The sequence below is a fragment of the Apteryx mantelli genome, chromosome 19 (genome assembly GCF_036417845.1).
Source record: "Apteryx mantelli isolate bAptMan1 chromosome 19, bAptMan1.hap1, whole genome shotgun sequence".
NCBI classification, from domain to species: Eukaryota; Metazoa; Chordata; class Aves; order Apterygiformes; family Apterygidae; genus Apteryx; species Apteryx mantelli.
Genome location: NC_089996.1, coordinates 5,631,394 through 5,646,878, shown reverse-complemented (window position 1 = coordinate 5,646,878; position 15,485 = coordinate 5,631,394). Strand labels below are relative to the sequence as shown.

Sequence of the window (15,485 nt, the reverse complement as noted above, 5' to 3'; positions counted from 1 at the left end):
CCTGCTCAGTCAGCATATCATCTCTCACCAGGGACAGACAAGCTGTGTCATAGCCACTAAGACAGCTGGACTCCTTCAGCCACAGCTATTGCTAAGAGGTAAAACATGATCTTAATTTGCACCAGGACCAGAAAAATATTAATATCCCTTCACAAGGTTCTTGTCTAGCTGCAAACAAGCTACCTGTGACTTCTGATGCAAGACATCCTTTCAAGCCTTATGCCTCCAATACAGTGCATTCCTTCAACTAGGAGCTTAAATTCTTCCAACCATTTAGGCTGCTAAGCTGCCACTTCTAACAGAAGCAGAGATAAAGTGTGCGTTCTTGTCAGATGTTATCATACCTGTTTTTGTCTAAGGGCAAGGGGGACATTAACTAACTTTCCTAAAACCCCTAAGACAGTTTTAGGGGACATTTCTAGCAGAATACACGGAACACTTTCAAGATGATTACATCTATGACTCTTCCAACAATTGGAGTTGATCTAGATGCAAGTTCTCCAGTCAAAGCAGCCCTTACAGTTTGAACCCTAGTATTTCTTCAGCAGTATATTACGTACTAGATCCAGCAAATAAGTTTGTTACATAGGGGCCAAAAATCAAATTACAACCGCTTTTTAAGCCTTACAGGTTCTGCTAAAGACAGTCTTCTATATATAGGAATTAGAAACACTCACAGACTATACCAGTGTGAGAATTATAACAAGTTCTCTCCCTTCCAAAACCAATAGTCCTCTAAGCAATAACATGGAAGCTTATTAAATAACACTGGTTGTTCTACATTGTGCTCTGGCCCCACAGGGTCTAAAGGAGACCTAGAGAAGAAACAGCTTATGAAACTGCAGTTGAGCTGGCTATAACCTGTTCCCCCCCACCCCCAGTTCTGCAGCCTGCTGTGGGTGGGCTACATTCCTCCCCTCTTCTACCCAAAAAGAGGGGGAAGTACAGCAAGAACTGAAACTAACACAGGGCTGCAGACCAATTACAGAGGTAATATTTGTAATCAAAGAAATCTGCAGAAATATTTATAATTGCATAACAAAAAGTATGTTATCTTTACTGTTTAAAAAAAAGTAGGCATGTACTCAGAGCAATAATTAGCAGCAAGGTTCTACAAGCTCTAATAGCCATAAATTATTTCCTACCCTTCCAAAGAAGTTTTGCTAATAAGAAAATAGTAACACACACGCACAGGGGAGAGAGGAAATAATTCATAGTTCATTAGCACTTGAAGGACTCTAGAGTTGAATCCAACCCTTTCTTCAAAACTGCTTTACTGTTTTTCTGTTCTGTCTCAAGGAATAGCAGAACCAGTCACCTCTTCATTATAGTACACACACCTTTTAGGCTATGTGTCTCCAGCTGAAGCTTTTTAGTTGAGCACACATACCTAGGTCATGGGCTCCCTGCCAACAGGTAACACCAGTAGAATAACCTATGTAAAGTCAAACCAGTGCAAAAGGCTATATGGAAGATAACATGGGTTAAATAATATTTCTCAGACTCTTAACTTCTAAGTTAATTTTAATGCTTTTGACTGAATGAGATCATTGCAATAACTACTTAACTGCTTCCTGACCTATGCGAGCATCAGTAAGCTACACACAATCAACTGTGGGCAATGAACTCTTCTTCCAGGAGAGCTGAGACCAGAACAGGGCACAGGGCAACAAGTCTTGAAATAGATTTTTTTTTTTTTTTAAAAGCCTATCAAATATTGATTATCCTTACTGGAGCTACATTACTCCCTACGTTTGAGTGTTCAGTTGCTTCATCCCATCTTACTGTACTGGGGACAGGAAGAGAAACTGTTGAATGCACAAGCAAAGTATTTTTGGTCCTAGGATATCTTCCTTCGGTTAGACAGGATCATCAAAACCTGTAACTTTTATGAAGCCATTAAATACACAACTAGCCATTTATACAGGACTTTTTAAGATAGTAGTCTGAACTTACCATTCAGACCATTAAAATATGACCACTTGCAACTTGGACATTATATTAATATTTCTACCTTTTCCAGAAAAGCAAGAAAGCGTGTCAAACATGCAGGATTAATTTTGTATGCTTAAAATATCCATTTTTGTTTAACAAAACATTTCTGTTAACAAGATGAGCAGGAGGTTGTATTTTTACCTTAATTATAAAAGCATGTATGAACATATAAATATTTATAACATACCTAAAAAAAGGCAGGAAAGAGCCCCTTCCATTTCCCATCAAAAAGATGTACTGACAAAAACATAGCTTTAAATTACAGAAAGAAGTTTCACCTAGTCCTATGTTAGAAGCAAGTCATTTGCTTGCACATTCCAATTCAGAACGCTCAAAATTGCAGTCATTTTCCATTTAGAAGAAAATAAGGCAGATACATTCTTGATCTGTAACTAGCTGCATTTTGACCAACTTAAAGTTGCTTAAAAGCATTTAAAGTTCCAAACACTAAGAAAATTATATCCAGAACACTGCATAATGAACCGTTGAAACCCATTACTGAAAGCATTTGAACACTCTTGATCACTTTGTCTTTCACAGTTCTAGAGCCCGTATAGTACATGTTCTCAAACTTTAACTTTGATTCAGAGGTGGTTTTTTGTTGTTTTAGATTTTTTTTTTTTAAGTCATCTTGTTCTGAACTGGAAAAAAAAAAAGGAAAAAAAACCACAGGATTCAGCTATTTCCTTCAGATCAGCTGTTTCATCAAACTTGGTAGTAAACTTTGAGTAGGAGTCTAGTTCCAAACAAAACCAACATGCCAACATATTAAACCTTAAAGTCAATTCAGAAACCTTGTAAATAGTTGATACTGAAGTGCATGGAAAGATCAAGACAGGAGAAAACACTTCTTCCTACACAAAAAAATTCCATTTCAGCTTCTGAACCTTATTTGCAGCTTTCCATCAAGGCAGAAACTAAGTAGATCCCCCTCCATATTAAGTGTGGCATCTCTCCTTCTTTCCTCCTAGGATTTTGTTTTCAGACTAAATCCTCCTCTTTGTTCATTCCCCCAGCACCCACATACCTTCCCACCAAAGGTAAAGACCCATTTGAAATGTCTACCTTTTCCCAGTGCTCCAATTGAAAGAGACAGCTACAGCTTGGACTGCCAGAGTTGCTGCTTCAGCTAGGCCTCATACCCTCCACAAACAGCAAGCTGACACCACAAACGCCTGAGCCACTAATAAAACAGCTCCTAAACTTCCACAGCTTACAGTACAGCAGTTTAAGAAATGAAGTCAGTGATTTTCTATGTTAAGACACCATATTGGACTGCAAAGTTCAGAAGCTGGTTCACAAGGAACCCAGAGCCTCATGAAACAATGACAAGGAGAATAACCAGAGCAGTAATCTCTCCTGTCGCAGCCTGCCACAAAGAGTTCAGGCAACAGCAGTCTGGAGAACATTTTGAAGCATTCCGGGTTGATGGACCCTTAAAACCCACTCTTTCCAATGGTCTTCTCCTTTGCATATTCTGATTCACATATTCTTTACCATTTCGTATTCCAATTCAAGTGCTCTTTATTGTTTCATAAAGATCACCTCTAGCTGACTTAACAGACCTTGTAAGAAGTTTCAGGCTTACTAGATAGATACTAAGACCTAGGGCTAACATCTAGAAGGCTTCATCCTGGCGTTTTACATGCATGTCTTTTAAAGATAAGGACGTTTCCTCACTCAAGCTACAGACCTCAGTGATCCAAAACTTGTTACAAGAAGTAGATCTCTTTTTTGGGAGAGGAGGGTGCGCTTTAAAGAAAAAAAGAAAAGAGATACGCAGAAATAACTCTTCATGGCTTAAAGATATGAAGGAACCACCATAAAACACCAATCTAAGCAGAATCATATTGAGTCCAATCTTTTAGTATTCCTCTTGGGTACCCTGATATTGAACTTCCTCCAGCTTGTGATCTATAGCTATGAAGGATATTACTAATTAAATGCTGGAGCTAGCATTAAAGTTTGCCATTCTAAAGCAGAGTAAGCAAGAGAGATCAGAGTCTATACTCCAACCTTTCCCCCTCCACCCCACCAGCAGTACTTTTAGAGCCCTGCTACCTCTCATCTTTTGTTCTATAATGAACAGACAGGACCAAGGAGGGATGACATTTTTTCAAGCAGTTGGTCTTCCGGATCCTCCATTTGTGTTCATCTCCCATTGCACAGTAACAGCGCAACTCAAGAGACAGAGGTCATGCCACTTGGCAGATACTAGAAGAGCTAGAAGTTCCAGAAACACCTCACCATCCTTCTTTAGATGTCCCATGAATCTCTTCTTGATGACATGAATACCATTACTCAGATCATGCTGGCTGGCACTAGCTAGCTTTGATTAGTCTTCCCTGTTCCCCTAAGCAGTCTGATCTTGAGGCAGTAGATTATACACAGATGACTAGACCTTCTGGCCAAATTCCTCAGCTTGTTTGTGTCCTTTCTAGGGGTTTAAGGGAAACATGCATCTACTTCAGTTGACAGTCTTACCTCCTATTTCCTAGGCAAGCAACACTCTATACTCCCTACTGTAAATTAGAGAAACCAAACCTAACTCACCACCTCTATCTTAACCATACAATAGTAGCTCCAAAATAAGAGATTTTAGGTTGATCATTACAACAGTATTGTCTGGAACTCAAAACATACCTTTAGCTGACTCTTGTCATGGCCAAATCACCATAATCCATTTCACCAGCTCAGTTAATTTTGCCTTCCCCCCTGCCCCCCACCCCACCCCACCCCTTGCACCAAGTGTACAACAGGTTAAGCAGGCAATAGCAATTGCTCTGGGCTCCGCTATCAGCAGCAGCAATAGCGCACAATTCGGGAAGAAGCTTAGGGATCCCTAACAAAGATCCCTACCCAGAGTTGCACTAAAGATTTTGTCATCAAGTTCTTGATTAAGTTTCTGTGGCCTATTGATTCTTGCCAATATTTAGCCTCTCTTCTACTAGCTACTCACAGCTGCATTCCCCCCACTCCAAGCAAGCCAAGTTTTAATTTCAGCTAAGAAGCCATTAATACAGCTGTGTAGAGACACTATTCTTGGTAACAGCAGCATCCTCCAGCAATGCTCCTGTAACTCAGACCTCCAGTTTAGACCAACAAAACTAATAGTTTCTTGATCCCAAACTTACTCACTCCAGCTCGGGGGTAGGGGAGGCCATTAGTAATATACCGATGCAGTAATCCTCCTCTGTGACAGTAGTATCTCAATGCCAAGGACACAGTTTGTAAAGAATTAAAAAAGAAAGCACTCTGGGGGGAAGCTGGGGGGAGGGGAGGGGGGAGGAAGGAGGAGTAAATCAGCTATATATTATCACTTGAACTACATATAGATAAGCTAGCCTTTCACAAAGGCTTTTTCTTCTCCTCTCTCTTCTCGTCATTTGTCAATTGTCCAGAGTTTCAGAGTGCTGTACCATCTGTGTATATAGAAAAGTGACAGGTTCTCAGCTTGACCCTCAGAAGCATTCATGGCTATGTTTGCTGTATGAGTCCTCAGATTAGAGCTTGCTTTGATATTTATGGTCTTCAGCTTTTAACTAATACTATGAGTGATACATATACTGAGAACTTTTGACCTATCAACTTGTTTACTTTTAAGTTTCAATCCAATTCTTACTAATTATCCAGTTACTTTCCTTATAAGCTTGTGGAAAACATTCCGCAAATATTTTTTGCCAAGTTCTACTTTAAGGGTCTTGGTAGAAGCCCTCAGAAGCTGGGGGAGGGAGGGGACAAAGTCTCACATAGAAAATTGACACAGAAGTACCAGCATGAAAAATATTTTGAAGTTGCATATAATTTTTAGTAAGTCCAAATACCACCATTGGCCAAGCTACAAAAAAGTAGCCCATGAATATCTAGACAGAAGGAGAAAAAAAAAAAAAAAAAAAAACCACATGAGCCAACTAACTAGCAGAACTAGACAAAAATGAATTGAAGCTTTACAACAAGTGTTTACCAAAACGAGCCAAGTATTTAGGCAGATGTTACAGTTTCTTTTAAGATAGAAAGTCTACTTGTAGCTCTTAATGATACTCTGACTCAACAAGTGTCTATGCAATCAGATTGCCAAGAAACAAGCAGCTACTCTTAACTGTATGCCACAGACATTCATTCAACATTGTTCAAGGAAGAAACAGGGTCAAAAAAAGCATCAATGGCTTTGTGATTTCTAACTCCATAGAAAGATGGTGATAAGCCAGATGTTTCAGTTAGCACTTCCAAACCACTGAAAAAAAGAGAGCTTTATCTTATTGGTTTACTTTAAGCACTCAAATACATTTTTTTCCTGGCCACTAGGTTGATATTAGATTCCAAAAACACATTTTGCATTCCTAGCATTTTCCAACTTCCACTTTTAAATAATAGCATATCCTCTTATTCCCATTTTTAAGATGCAGCAAGTTAAAACAAGATGCACGCTTATTCATATGAGCAATTAAACAACAGTAATTCAGCAAAGTTGGATTTTGTAATATCTCATCAGCTCAAACAAGCTATTTGATACTATTCACTGTATCAGTTAAGTATGTCTGAGGCAAGTGCTCTAACTAGTGGCATGAGCTAAGCACCCAGAGTTGCCATTTAGCATTCTATTTTTGAAAGATGCTTGCAGAATTATTTCCATAGGAGAATTTTTTATTATTTGTATAATGACAACACAGAATTCTTGACCTGGACACAGCACAGAAAAAGACCCTGGCCTAATCTAACTGCCAGGGACATTAAGTATTTATGTTATCAAAAACAGAGCTAAGACCAACTTCCTGTTTCAAATAAGAGAAAGAATAGGAATCAGATAAGCTTCAGCTGAATTAGCACCAGGAAAGAATCTAATAGCTAGTACTTACATAGATGAGCCCAGAGTAATACCGATCCTTTAAATTATGCAATACAGAAGCTTCATTTAAACAGGTTAATTCTGCCATGTCTTCCACTTTAGAGAACTTGGGGGGATTCATCTTCTGAATATCATCTTTGTTGACTAGTGCTTTCTTTCCATTCTCTGCCAGTTCAACCAACACTTCATCCCCTTTTTCCTCCTTGATGCTGGCTGCCTCAAAACCATGGCGCTCTGAAGGAATCCACACCAACTTTTTAGCAGTCCAGTCAGCCTGGGTGGCAGGGTTGTAGATCACAGCCCTGTCCACAAAGAGGTATCTCTCTGGATCTTCCTGTCCAGATCTCTGTGCCATTGTAGGAAGTGAAAGTGTCCACTAACAGTTACCCTGTTAAATTGGGAAGGAGAGAACCAAAAATGAGTTAGATAAAAAAAAATTCTTATTGGTAATTTATCATAGCTCTATTAATTTCAATTAAATGGCTTATCAACAATATCTATATCTTCTCTCAGCTGAAAAAGAAATGTTAATTTCATTCATAGATAAAAAAAAGTTTGCTATACAACTGATAGGCTAAGTTTGCGGGATGGCCCTCTGAATAAAGGAACTGCTGTACAAAAGCCAAAGTGATGTTTCATTTATAACCCTAGACCCAGCACAGGAAACTCATTAGTTTGAACGGATTCCAATTGTGCACTAACTAGAAAGAGACATTGCAAAAAATGTGGTAGTTGTTAGCAGAAAAAAATATTTATCTGTCTTCTGTACTTTGATAAGAAAGATGACTAAATTTAACAAAAGCTTGCCAGTATGATGTTGTTCAGTCGAAATTACAAGGGGGAGGGGGCAAAAACAAACCCTTATGTTCAGTGCATAGCTAACACTAGATAACTGAGACCAAAACATTTATTAAAGAGAGGAAAAGGAAAAAAAAAAAAAAGAGGATTTTCAACTACAGACAAGAACTTTATACACTTGGGGTTTCTGCACGCTGTAAAGCCAAATTTTTGCTTGTATTCCTCCTGAAAACATATTAGACTTAGCACTTTCACAGGCTCCTTATGTTCTCAGTTTTGAACATTGACACTGCCACATTCCAGAAAAGTGTTTCCAGATCTCAAGTTTATCTTGAGCCTCAAGATGTAGCATGCACTGAAGTCATATTTTTCAACAGCTTCACAGGTAATTTGAAGGGGGGTGGGGGGGGGGGAGAAATCTGCTGACAAGAGTTCTTGCACACTGATTTTACCTATTTGTCCCTAAAGGGCCATTGCATCTTTAGCTAATGCTGTCATATCCAGAAGGTCAAGCCAAATACCTACTGTTGAGGTCTTTAAATATCTTGTTTATTCATTCATTAGATCTTCTGTGCTGAAGAATGTTAGATTACCTCATGGAAGAAGCTACCATTTCCTAATATAAAGGTTCACTTCAAAAGCAAGAAAGATTTCGCAAACTGCATTGCCGTCTTTCATACTATGGTATGTACACTGATGGAAGTCTTGCAACACACATGCCCCCAGAAAAACATATAATTAAGTACAATAGCTATGTCTCCATCTACAGCATGGAGGTTTGTTATGCTGTCCAACTTCAGCATGAAGAAAGCATGAAGTCACTGAATCCTTCAGAGATTTGAGGAGCAGACCGTTTACTACAGACTGTGCAATTCAAATCAAGAGGTGATGACTCAACACTTAAAGTATTTCAGAAAAGCTTCTATAGGAGAAAAATCCACTGAAGCAAAAGGAAAATATTGAGGGGGCACTTTAAATAATAGCTGGACTCCGCAACAAGAAAAAGAAAATAGTCATTCAAGGAGCACTAGCCATTTAACTCAAAAAAAAAAAAAAAAAAAAAAACCACAAATTTAATATCAGAGCCTTCAACCACAATCCAGCAAGCTAGTTGTCCCCGTTATGCTAGTTTGCAACCTAAATTGCAACAAAGGCCTGAAATACCATTGCTTCCCTCATGTGCAAACGCATCCCAGGGTCAAGCCTGTGAAGGCTACCTGGGGAGCTACAACATATAAACACACTCATTTATGGTAAGCCTGGTCTCAGTTTTCCACACTGAGATATAGTGAAACCCGGAGGTCAGGAAAAAAAACTCATACAATGAGATTAATCAGCATTGTTCCTCAGTAGAATTAAAGGCTGAAGACTGAAATAAATGCAAGAACTGACTTTGTTTTAGCTGCTGGAGAACAAATCTGCTGTTGAGGGACCACAGACAGCTACAGGGTCGCTCTCCCACTTTGCCTTTTAGTTCCGCAGAGCCCATCACAAAAGACCCTCCACAAAAGCCAAGCAAGTTGCCGTTTACTCTACCCGGGGCTCTTCTGTTAACAATGGCATTTAAATGAAATACTCAGATGAGCACATTTATCATGCAGGAATCCAGCACTCCCAAATAAGCTAGCATCCAAAAAAAAAAAAGGGGGGGGCGGGGGGGGAGAAAAGAAATCCTGCACAAATTCTGCTTTTCTAAACAAAAGGGGAAGGGGGTGGGGGGGAGGAGAGGGAGAAGCCCTCGCAGCAGAGATGGGGAGTGGCATCCCTCAATGCGGTCCTGCCGTTTTCAAGGACGGCAGCGCCCGGCGGAGCCCGCCGCCGCCGCAGCGGCCCCGCGCCCCGCGCCGCCGCCAGCCGCTGCCCTGCGGCTTTCGGCCGAAACGCAGGGGCGGGCGCAGGCCCCGCCGCCCAAGGACAAAAGAGGAGCCGGGGCCGCTTCCCCCGGCCCGGCGGCGCCCGCCCGCCCCCGCCGCGGCCCGGCCTCCGCCGCCCCCCGAACGGCGCCGCCGCGGCACCCCCGGCCGAGCGGCGGGATGCGCCGCGCCGCGCCGCCCGCGCGGAGGCTGCGGGAGAGGGAGAAAATGGCCACCTCTCCGCCGCGGTGCGCCCGGGAGCGGCGCGATGCGGCGCAGGGGGAGGGGGCGCGCGGCGGGCGCAGCGGCCCGGCGGCACAAGGGGCCTTTGTGCGGCGGGCCCGCCGTCCCCGCCGGCAAAGCGCCCGCCGCGGGGGCCGCCCGCCGCGGGGCCCCGCCGCCGCCGCCTCACCTGTGTGGCGCCCGGTCGCCGCCGTGCCCGGAGCTCGCGCCGCCCGCCCGGCTCCTCAGCACTCGCGCCGCTCCGCCCCCCTCCCGCCGCGCTCCTTTAGCGCCACACCGAGCCCTCCGCCCCCCGCTCGCCGCCGCCGCCAGCCCCGCCCCCCGCCGCCGCCGACGGCGCTTCCATTGGGCCGCGGCCCCGTCCATCCGGCGCCGCACGCTCGCCCATTGGCCCGCAGCGCGGCCTCTCTCCCGCAACGGCCATAGCAACCTCCACACGCTACCCTCCAAACCCCGCCTCCCCTTTCGCCACGCCCCCGTCCCTCATTGGCAGCCTCCGCCCGCCCATCAGCCCCGAGCGGCCCTTTCAGTGGGCGGCCGCCGCGCCGCTCAGGGCGGGCCCCGCCCCGCGCTGCAGCACGCCCGGCGGGGGGCGCGGCGCGTGCCCGGCGCTGCAGCGGGCGGCGCGCGCGGTGCTGCAGCGCGGGGCGCGCGCGGCTGCGGCCCGCAGCTCCCCGCAGCTCCCCGCGGCCTGCGCGCAGCGGCGGGGCCGCGCGGTGCGAACCGCCCTGCGCGGAGCCGCGGGCAGCCCCCGCCCCTCGCAGCCCCCCTTTGTCCTTGCGGGACGTTGCGTGCACGCAGCCGCCGCCCGCAGCGCCCGGGCCGGGCTCGCCGGGGCCGCGCTGGGGTCCCTCGCGCCCTGCGCCGACCACCCGTGTGTGTGGGAGCAGCGGCTGCGCGGCTCCTCGCCGTTCGCACGCTAAGAAGTGTCCCCGGCCCCGCTCTGTAACGTCGTGCGTAACGAGTAGCGCCCAGTCCTTTTGGGGCGTGCATCTGCGTGAAGAGCCCGCTGCTTCGTCTGCGAGCAGCGATGGACGGCTTCGCCCGTGCAGGCCTCCGAAACCCACCGGCCGGGCGCGCTCCCCGCTCCTCCCTCCGTCTGCCCGCACGGCGAGGCTGCGCGGCGCTCGGAGTTATCGCGGAAACGTGCTCTGCCCTCCCGCATCCGAGGAGACCCCGGCCCCCCGGCGCAGCGGGCCCACGGCCCAGCCGGGCTCGCTGCGGCGGAAGAAAACAAAAAGCTGAGCTGCTTCGGGGAGAGAGGGAGCGGCACGGGGAAGGGGCGACGGGGCCGAGCCCTGCGGCTGCGGCGTGCCGGCCTGTGCCCCGCCAGCGCTGCCCAGGGCCTCCCCGCTCGCGGGTCGCGGGCCGGGCAAGGCAGCCGGGGCGGATTTTGGGCTCATCCTCCTTCTTACTGACAGAAAAGGAAGGAGTAAGGGGGAAAAAACATGTTCAAAGCAAAGCCAGGGCCGCCCTGAGCGGCCCGGCGCCCCGTCGAGCGCCTCCCTCGCCAGCGTCCTCGAGGAGCCCAGCGGCATCTCCCGCGTCGCCCTGGCGCTGCCCAGCCCTCCCGGCTCGCCTCCGCTCACTCCCCGGCCGGCAGCGGGGCCGCGGGGCCGCAGCAGCATCTCCCTCCGGCGCGCCGGAGCCACTGGCGAGCGACGGCCGCCCCCCATCCCGGCTGGGCCCCGCGCCGGCGTCGCAGCTCATCGACGGAAAAACATCCCATCCCGATTTCAGAGTTCCCGGTTCTAGAAACTCTACCGCAAACCTCCGTAATTGCTCCCCAGCTTAATTACCCTCTCTATTTAAATAATAAAAAAAAAAGCCTTGCTTTGAGTCTGGAAGCGGACCCAGACTTCCAGACCCGGGATCGTGGTTCCTTCCTACGTGCCAGGAGAAGAAGCCCCTGGGCAAAGCGCGGGTCTTCGAGGCGATCGTTTGGCGGCGACCAAGCCGCCGTGACCATCTCATTCCCAGGCTGAACAGAAGCAAATGGATGTTTTACAGGTCCTTAATCACAATCCCGTGGTTTTTTGGAGCGCTGTCTCATTTGCCAGCACCCTCTCTGAATCGGGGGGGGGGGGGTAGGCAAAAAAAACCCTGCAGCGGGAAAAAGAAATGTTTTCGGTGTCTCAAAAGGCACTTCTCTGTGCTTGTGGGCTCACGTGGGCTCTCAAAAGCTCTGGGTGGGTTTAACGTTTAGCATGTCGGGGTGGCTGCTGGCCAGCAGACTCGTCCGCTGCTCCTGCTGAAGAGGGCCTGAGATTTTGAGACGGAGAGCTTCAAAACCGTGAGGGCTTTGCTCATTCTTTGCAGTCTTTCCATGTTTAGTTCCCTGGCTCAGAAAATTTTCCTGGAATTGGGCACAGTGCGCTAAACCTCCTGGGAACGGGCACAGCCTCTCCTCTGACCACAGTCACAGCGCTCACTGAAGCCCTGCAGGGAAGCAGGTAGCTAAAAGCTTTGAGGGTTTCCATTGCCCAAACTGCAGGTTTGTCTCTCCACCCGAACCAAATGCGAATGCGAGCAGCTCAGGAATTAGAGCTATTTGGGTGGAAGGAATTGCTGCGGATCGTTCTGACTAAGGCAGAGAGCAGGAGACGACCGGAGTGAGAAGCAGAGAGAAATGGTAGGAAGGAGACTGGAGTCCAGCACAGCACGAGCCCGCAGCCGGGAGTCCGGCAAGGGCTGGGGGACCAGGCACGGCCTGAAACGCTTGGGGACATCAGTAAGGAGACTCTCTCTGACATCTACCATTCCCCCTGTGCTTAGGAAGCAGGACTTTTTACAGACTCAGTGCATAAATGGAAGCGTTTCAAAGGTGCACCTATGATTTTGATCATTTTTGGACTAGATGCTCCATTTGTAAAGGGGAGCAATAAGGGTTTCCCCCCCCCGTGGGCAGTCGGGCTCCTTGCAAGGAGCTAGGAATCGTTCGGTCATGTCTGCTCCTCTGTGCGTACAAATCAGTTCACGCGCAACTCCTGACACTTGGATTTATATGAAAGTCTCTCTCTTAATTACAATTTCAGTGGGAGGTCTCGTACATCCTGTTTCCCAGAGAAGTAAGGGTGTCGACTTGCAGGCGCAGGTAGATGAAAGCCGAAAGGCTGAACTGGTTACTCCCCAGCTGGTTTTCGCCTTGCAAGGACGGCCACTCCCGAGGCCGGGATGGCTGAGCTGCGTGGCGAGCCGCCCCGGGCAGCCGTAGGCAGCAGTGCAAGGCCAGCACAGTGTGGAGCTTGGTTTGCTTAAACACGGGTGCTCAGCATGCCACGTCTCCGGGTATTTGCAGTTTCTCCTTGCTCAGCCAACAGGCCTTCACAGGATGCTCCAGAAGGGTTCACGGAGCGGTACGCAGCCCCTCGGCAGCGCCGGAGCTCTGCAACGGAGCAGCCTCAGGAGCATTTCGCTCCCTATGGAAAAGCCACATATTCAAATGGTAACAAATTTCCCTAAGTTTTGAAAGCCGGTTGCCGTTGCCACTCGGGGCGGCTCAGGATCGCCTGGCCCACGGGGAATCGCAGGACATGCAGCATCAGGACCGCAACACCGTCACGCACCGGGAGAGCACTTCCACATCACACTGCTTTGGGCTTCAGGCAAAATACTTCTTTTTTTAGGCATGCAGGGTCTTTTAAAAGAAAAATAAGAGCATTGCACAGAAAACATTGTTTTAGTGACAAACTGACTGGAGGCTTTAGTTTCTTTTAGAAAATGATTTCCACGGAAAATCTTTGAGGATCCCATAGATGCCACATAGAGCGTGTCAGGGTTATAGCATTAAATTATTATTATTATGGCACAATTATTTTTATCCAAGCCAGTATTAAGAAGGAATTCCCCAAATCCACAGACTCTCTTTAACCCATGGAGGGAGAGATGACTTTTTTAATCTTCCCCAGGAGTTTGGAAAGAGTAGAAAGAAACATCTTCTATTAAAGATTTTTATCTGAAATAAAAATTCAGCTAGTGCCTAATCCTAAAATCATTTCGCTAACTTTAAACATAAGACTAATGATACTGCTGCTGCTAGGGCATTCATGTGCTTAAGGCAAAGCATGTTCCTGTGGGTGTTTCCAGAGCTGGAACATGAGCAGGTAAATAAATACCACTTAAGCTTAAAGCAGTGCTTGAGATTTTCAAAACAACGTGGGGATTTAGGCAAAAAATGCTTCATTCATTTTTTAATTTAGAGGTCTTACTACTGTTGGCATTTAATGAAAACTAATTTCCACTAATGGGCGTTGTGTGGCTACATCCCCAGCATTGCTCGGGTTGTTGTTGTGGCAAGGGGAAAACACACAACCAACATCCAACAGATATTTGTCCTGTCCCATGTCCCTACTGGCATCTACGAATAAGCCAGACAAGCCCCGTTCCTTGATTATTTGACATCTTTGCTTCCTGTGGAGATTCGTGTCTTTCCTCCCTGCCCTGCTTTCTGAACACAACAGGTCTTGGGCGCATTTCCAAGAGTTAAAGACCCAAGTCTGGCCTCCCTCAGGAGCCCTACATCTCTACTAAGCAGGACATTTTAGCAAATTTCTGGGTCAAAGTGTTCTTTATAACCTTAAGAACTGAACAATGTTGAGAGTCAGGGTCTCGAATTAAATATTTAAACACAGGAGTTTTATATGCAGAAACAGACGTGGTCAGGTCAACTGTGCTTAGCGGTGACCAGGGGACACGTGAATAGCATTCCCTTGGATTCGGTTTCCAGTTCTTCCTTACCTGCTGTGACTTTGGGTGGGCCACTGTACCTTCCCCTGCCCTAGCTTATCCCGCTAAGGGAAAAGGTAAGAGGCTTTGTTATGCCAGTTTGCCATTTCAGAGGTGATATCAAGTTTGATTTATAATGTGATTCAGCGTCTTCAGAAGGAAGGTGTGAGGAAAAGGCAGAATTGCTCAAGGAAAAAAATTTTGTTGCATGGGATCAAAACAGAGAAGCGTAAGAATAAAAGAAAAATCATTCCACAATAAAATGACTTTATAGTAAACATTTCTATGGGAGAGGCTTGAAAGGAATTAGAGGTTCAAGCCTAATGCTTGTGTTTCAAAGCTTTCCGAGATATGATGAATTACAGTAAGATGAGGTTACACTTATTTCTTGAATCATGCAGTCCTCTGGGACGGTGCCATTTATTTTATCTCATATGTCAATAGGAAACATTCTGAAATAGAAGGTGTTCTCCAGGGTGCCTTACAGGGATCAGCACCAAATATGAGCTTCGTTGTCTCACCCATCATATATTTTAGTCCTGGTTAGTTTAAAAAGTTAGCTAAATCAGGAATGGAAAGTCTGCTTCTTACTCACAAAGGGGGATTGCACAATAGTTCATTGGATAGGCTGCTGTGAAACTGATGTCAGATTAGCAAAAATAGCCACCTCTTCAGCAACTGAGTCAAGATCCGAGCAGCAGAGTGAAAGATTCGCATTCCCTCCGAGTAAGTCTGACAACCACGTGGCCACTTGCTAACAGGTTGTGCTGGAAGCAGAAACGCTTTGCAGAAAATCAGCTAGCCTCCTTTGAACACGAAGGACCAAAGTGGAGGACCCAGGATGAGACCTGGGTCAGATCATCCCGTTGCAAACATGCTAGGAGCAATAGCCAGCCACACCATCCTCTGGAGCAAGCTGCAGCGTGGGCCACCTTTGCTGGCCCGCTCCTGCTTTCTCTCTTCCTTCCTCTTTCCTCCATTCGTCATGCTTGGAAGAAGCAGTGGCTGGGAAGGCAGAACAGGAT

The 15,485-nt window shown here is 46.7% G+C and overlaps 1 protein-coding gene across 2 annotated transcripts in view; it reads right to left on the bottom strand.

Moving 5' to 3' along the window:
* The window catches only part of MYH10 (myosin heavy chain 10), a 106,831-nt gene extending 96,868 nt beyond the window's left edge, over positions 1-9,963 (bottom strand). The window contains exons 1-2 of one of the 2 annotated variants that reach the window (XM_067308261.1): positions 9,905-9,963; positions 6,852-7,229 (exon numbers count right to left, since the gene is read on the bottom strand). In XM_067308261.1, the coding sequence (XP_067164362.1) occupies positions 6,852-7,196 (345 nt within the window). In that variant the 5' untranslated portion in view covers positions 7,197-7,229; positions 9,905-9,963. Of the gene's footprint in view, positions 1-6,851; positions 7,230-8,164; positions 8,215-9,904 lie in introns of those variants that run through there. The other variant, XM_013953182.2, reaches the window with a different exon arrangement.
* Between the last annotated feature and the right edge of the window lie 5,522 nt (positions 9,964-15,485).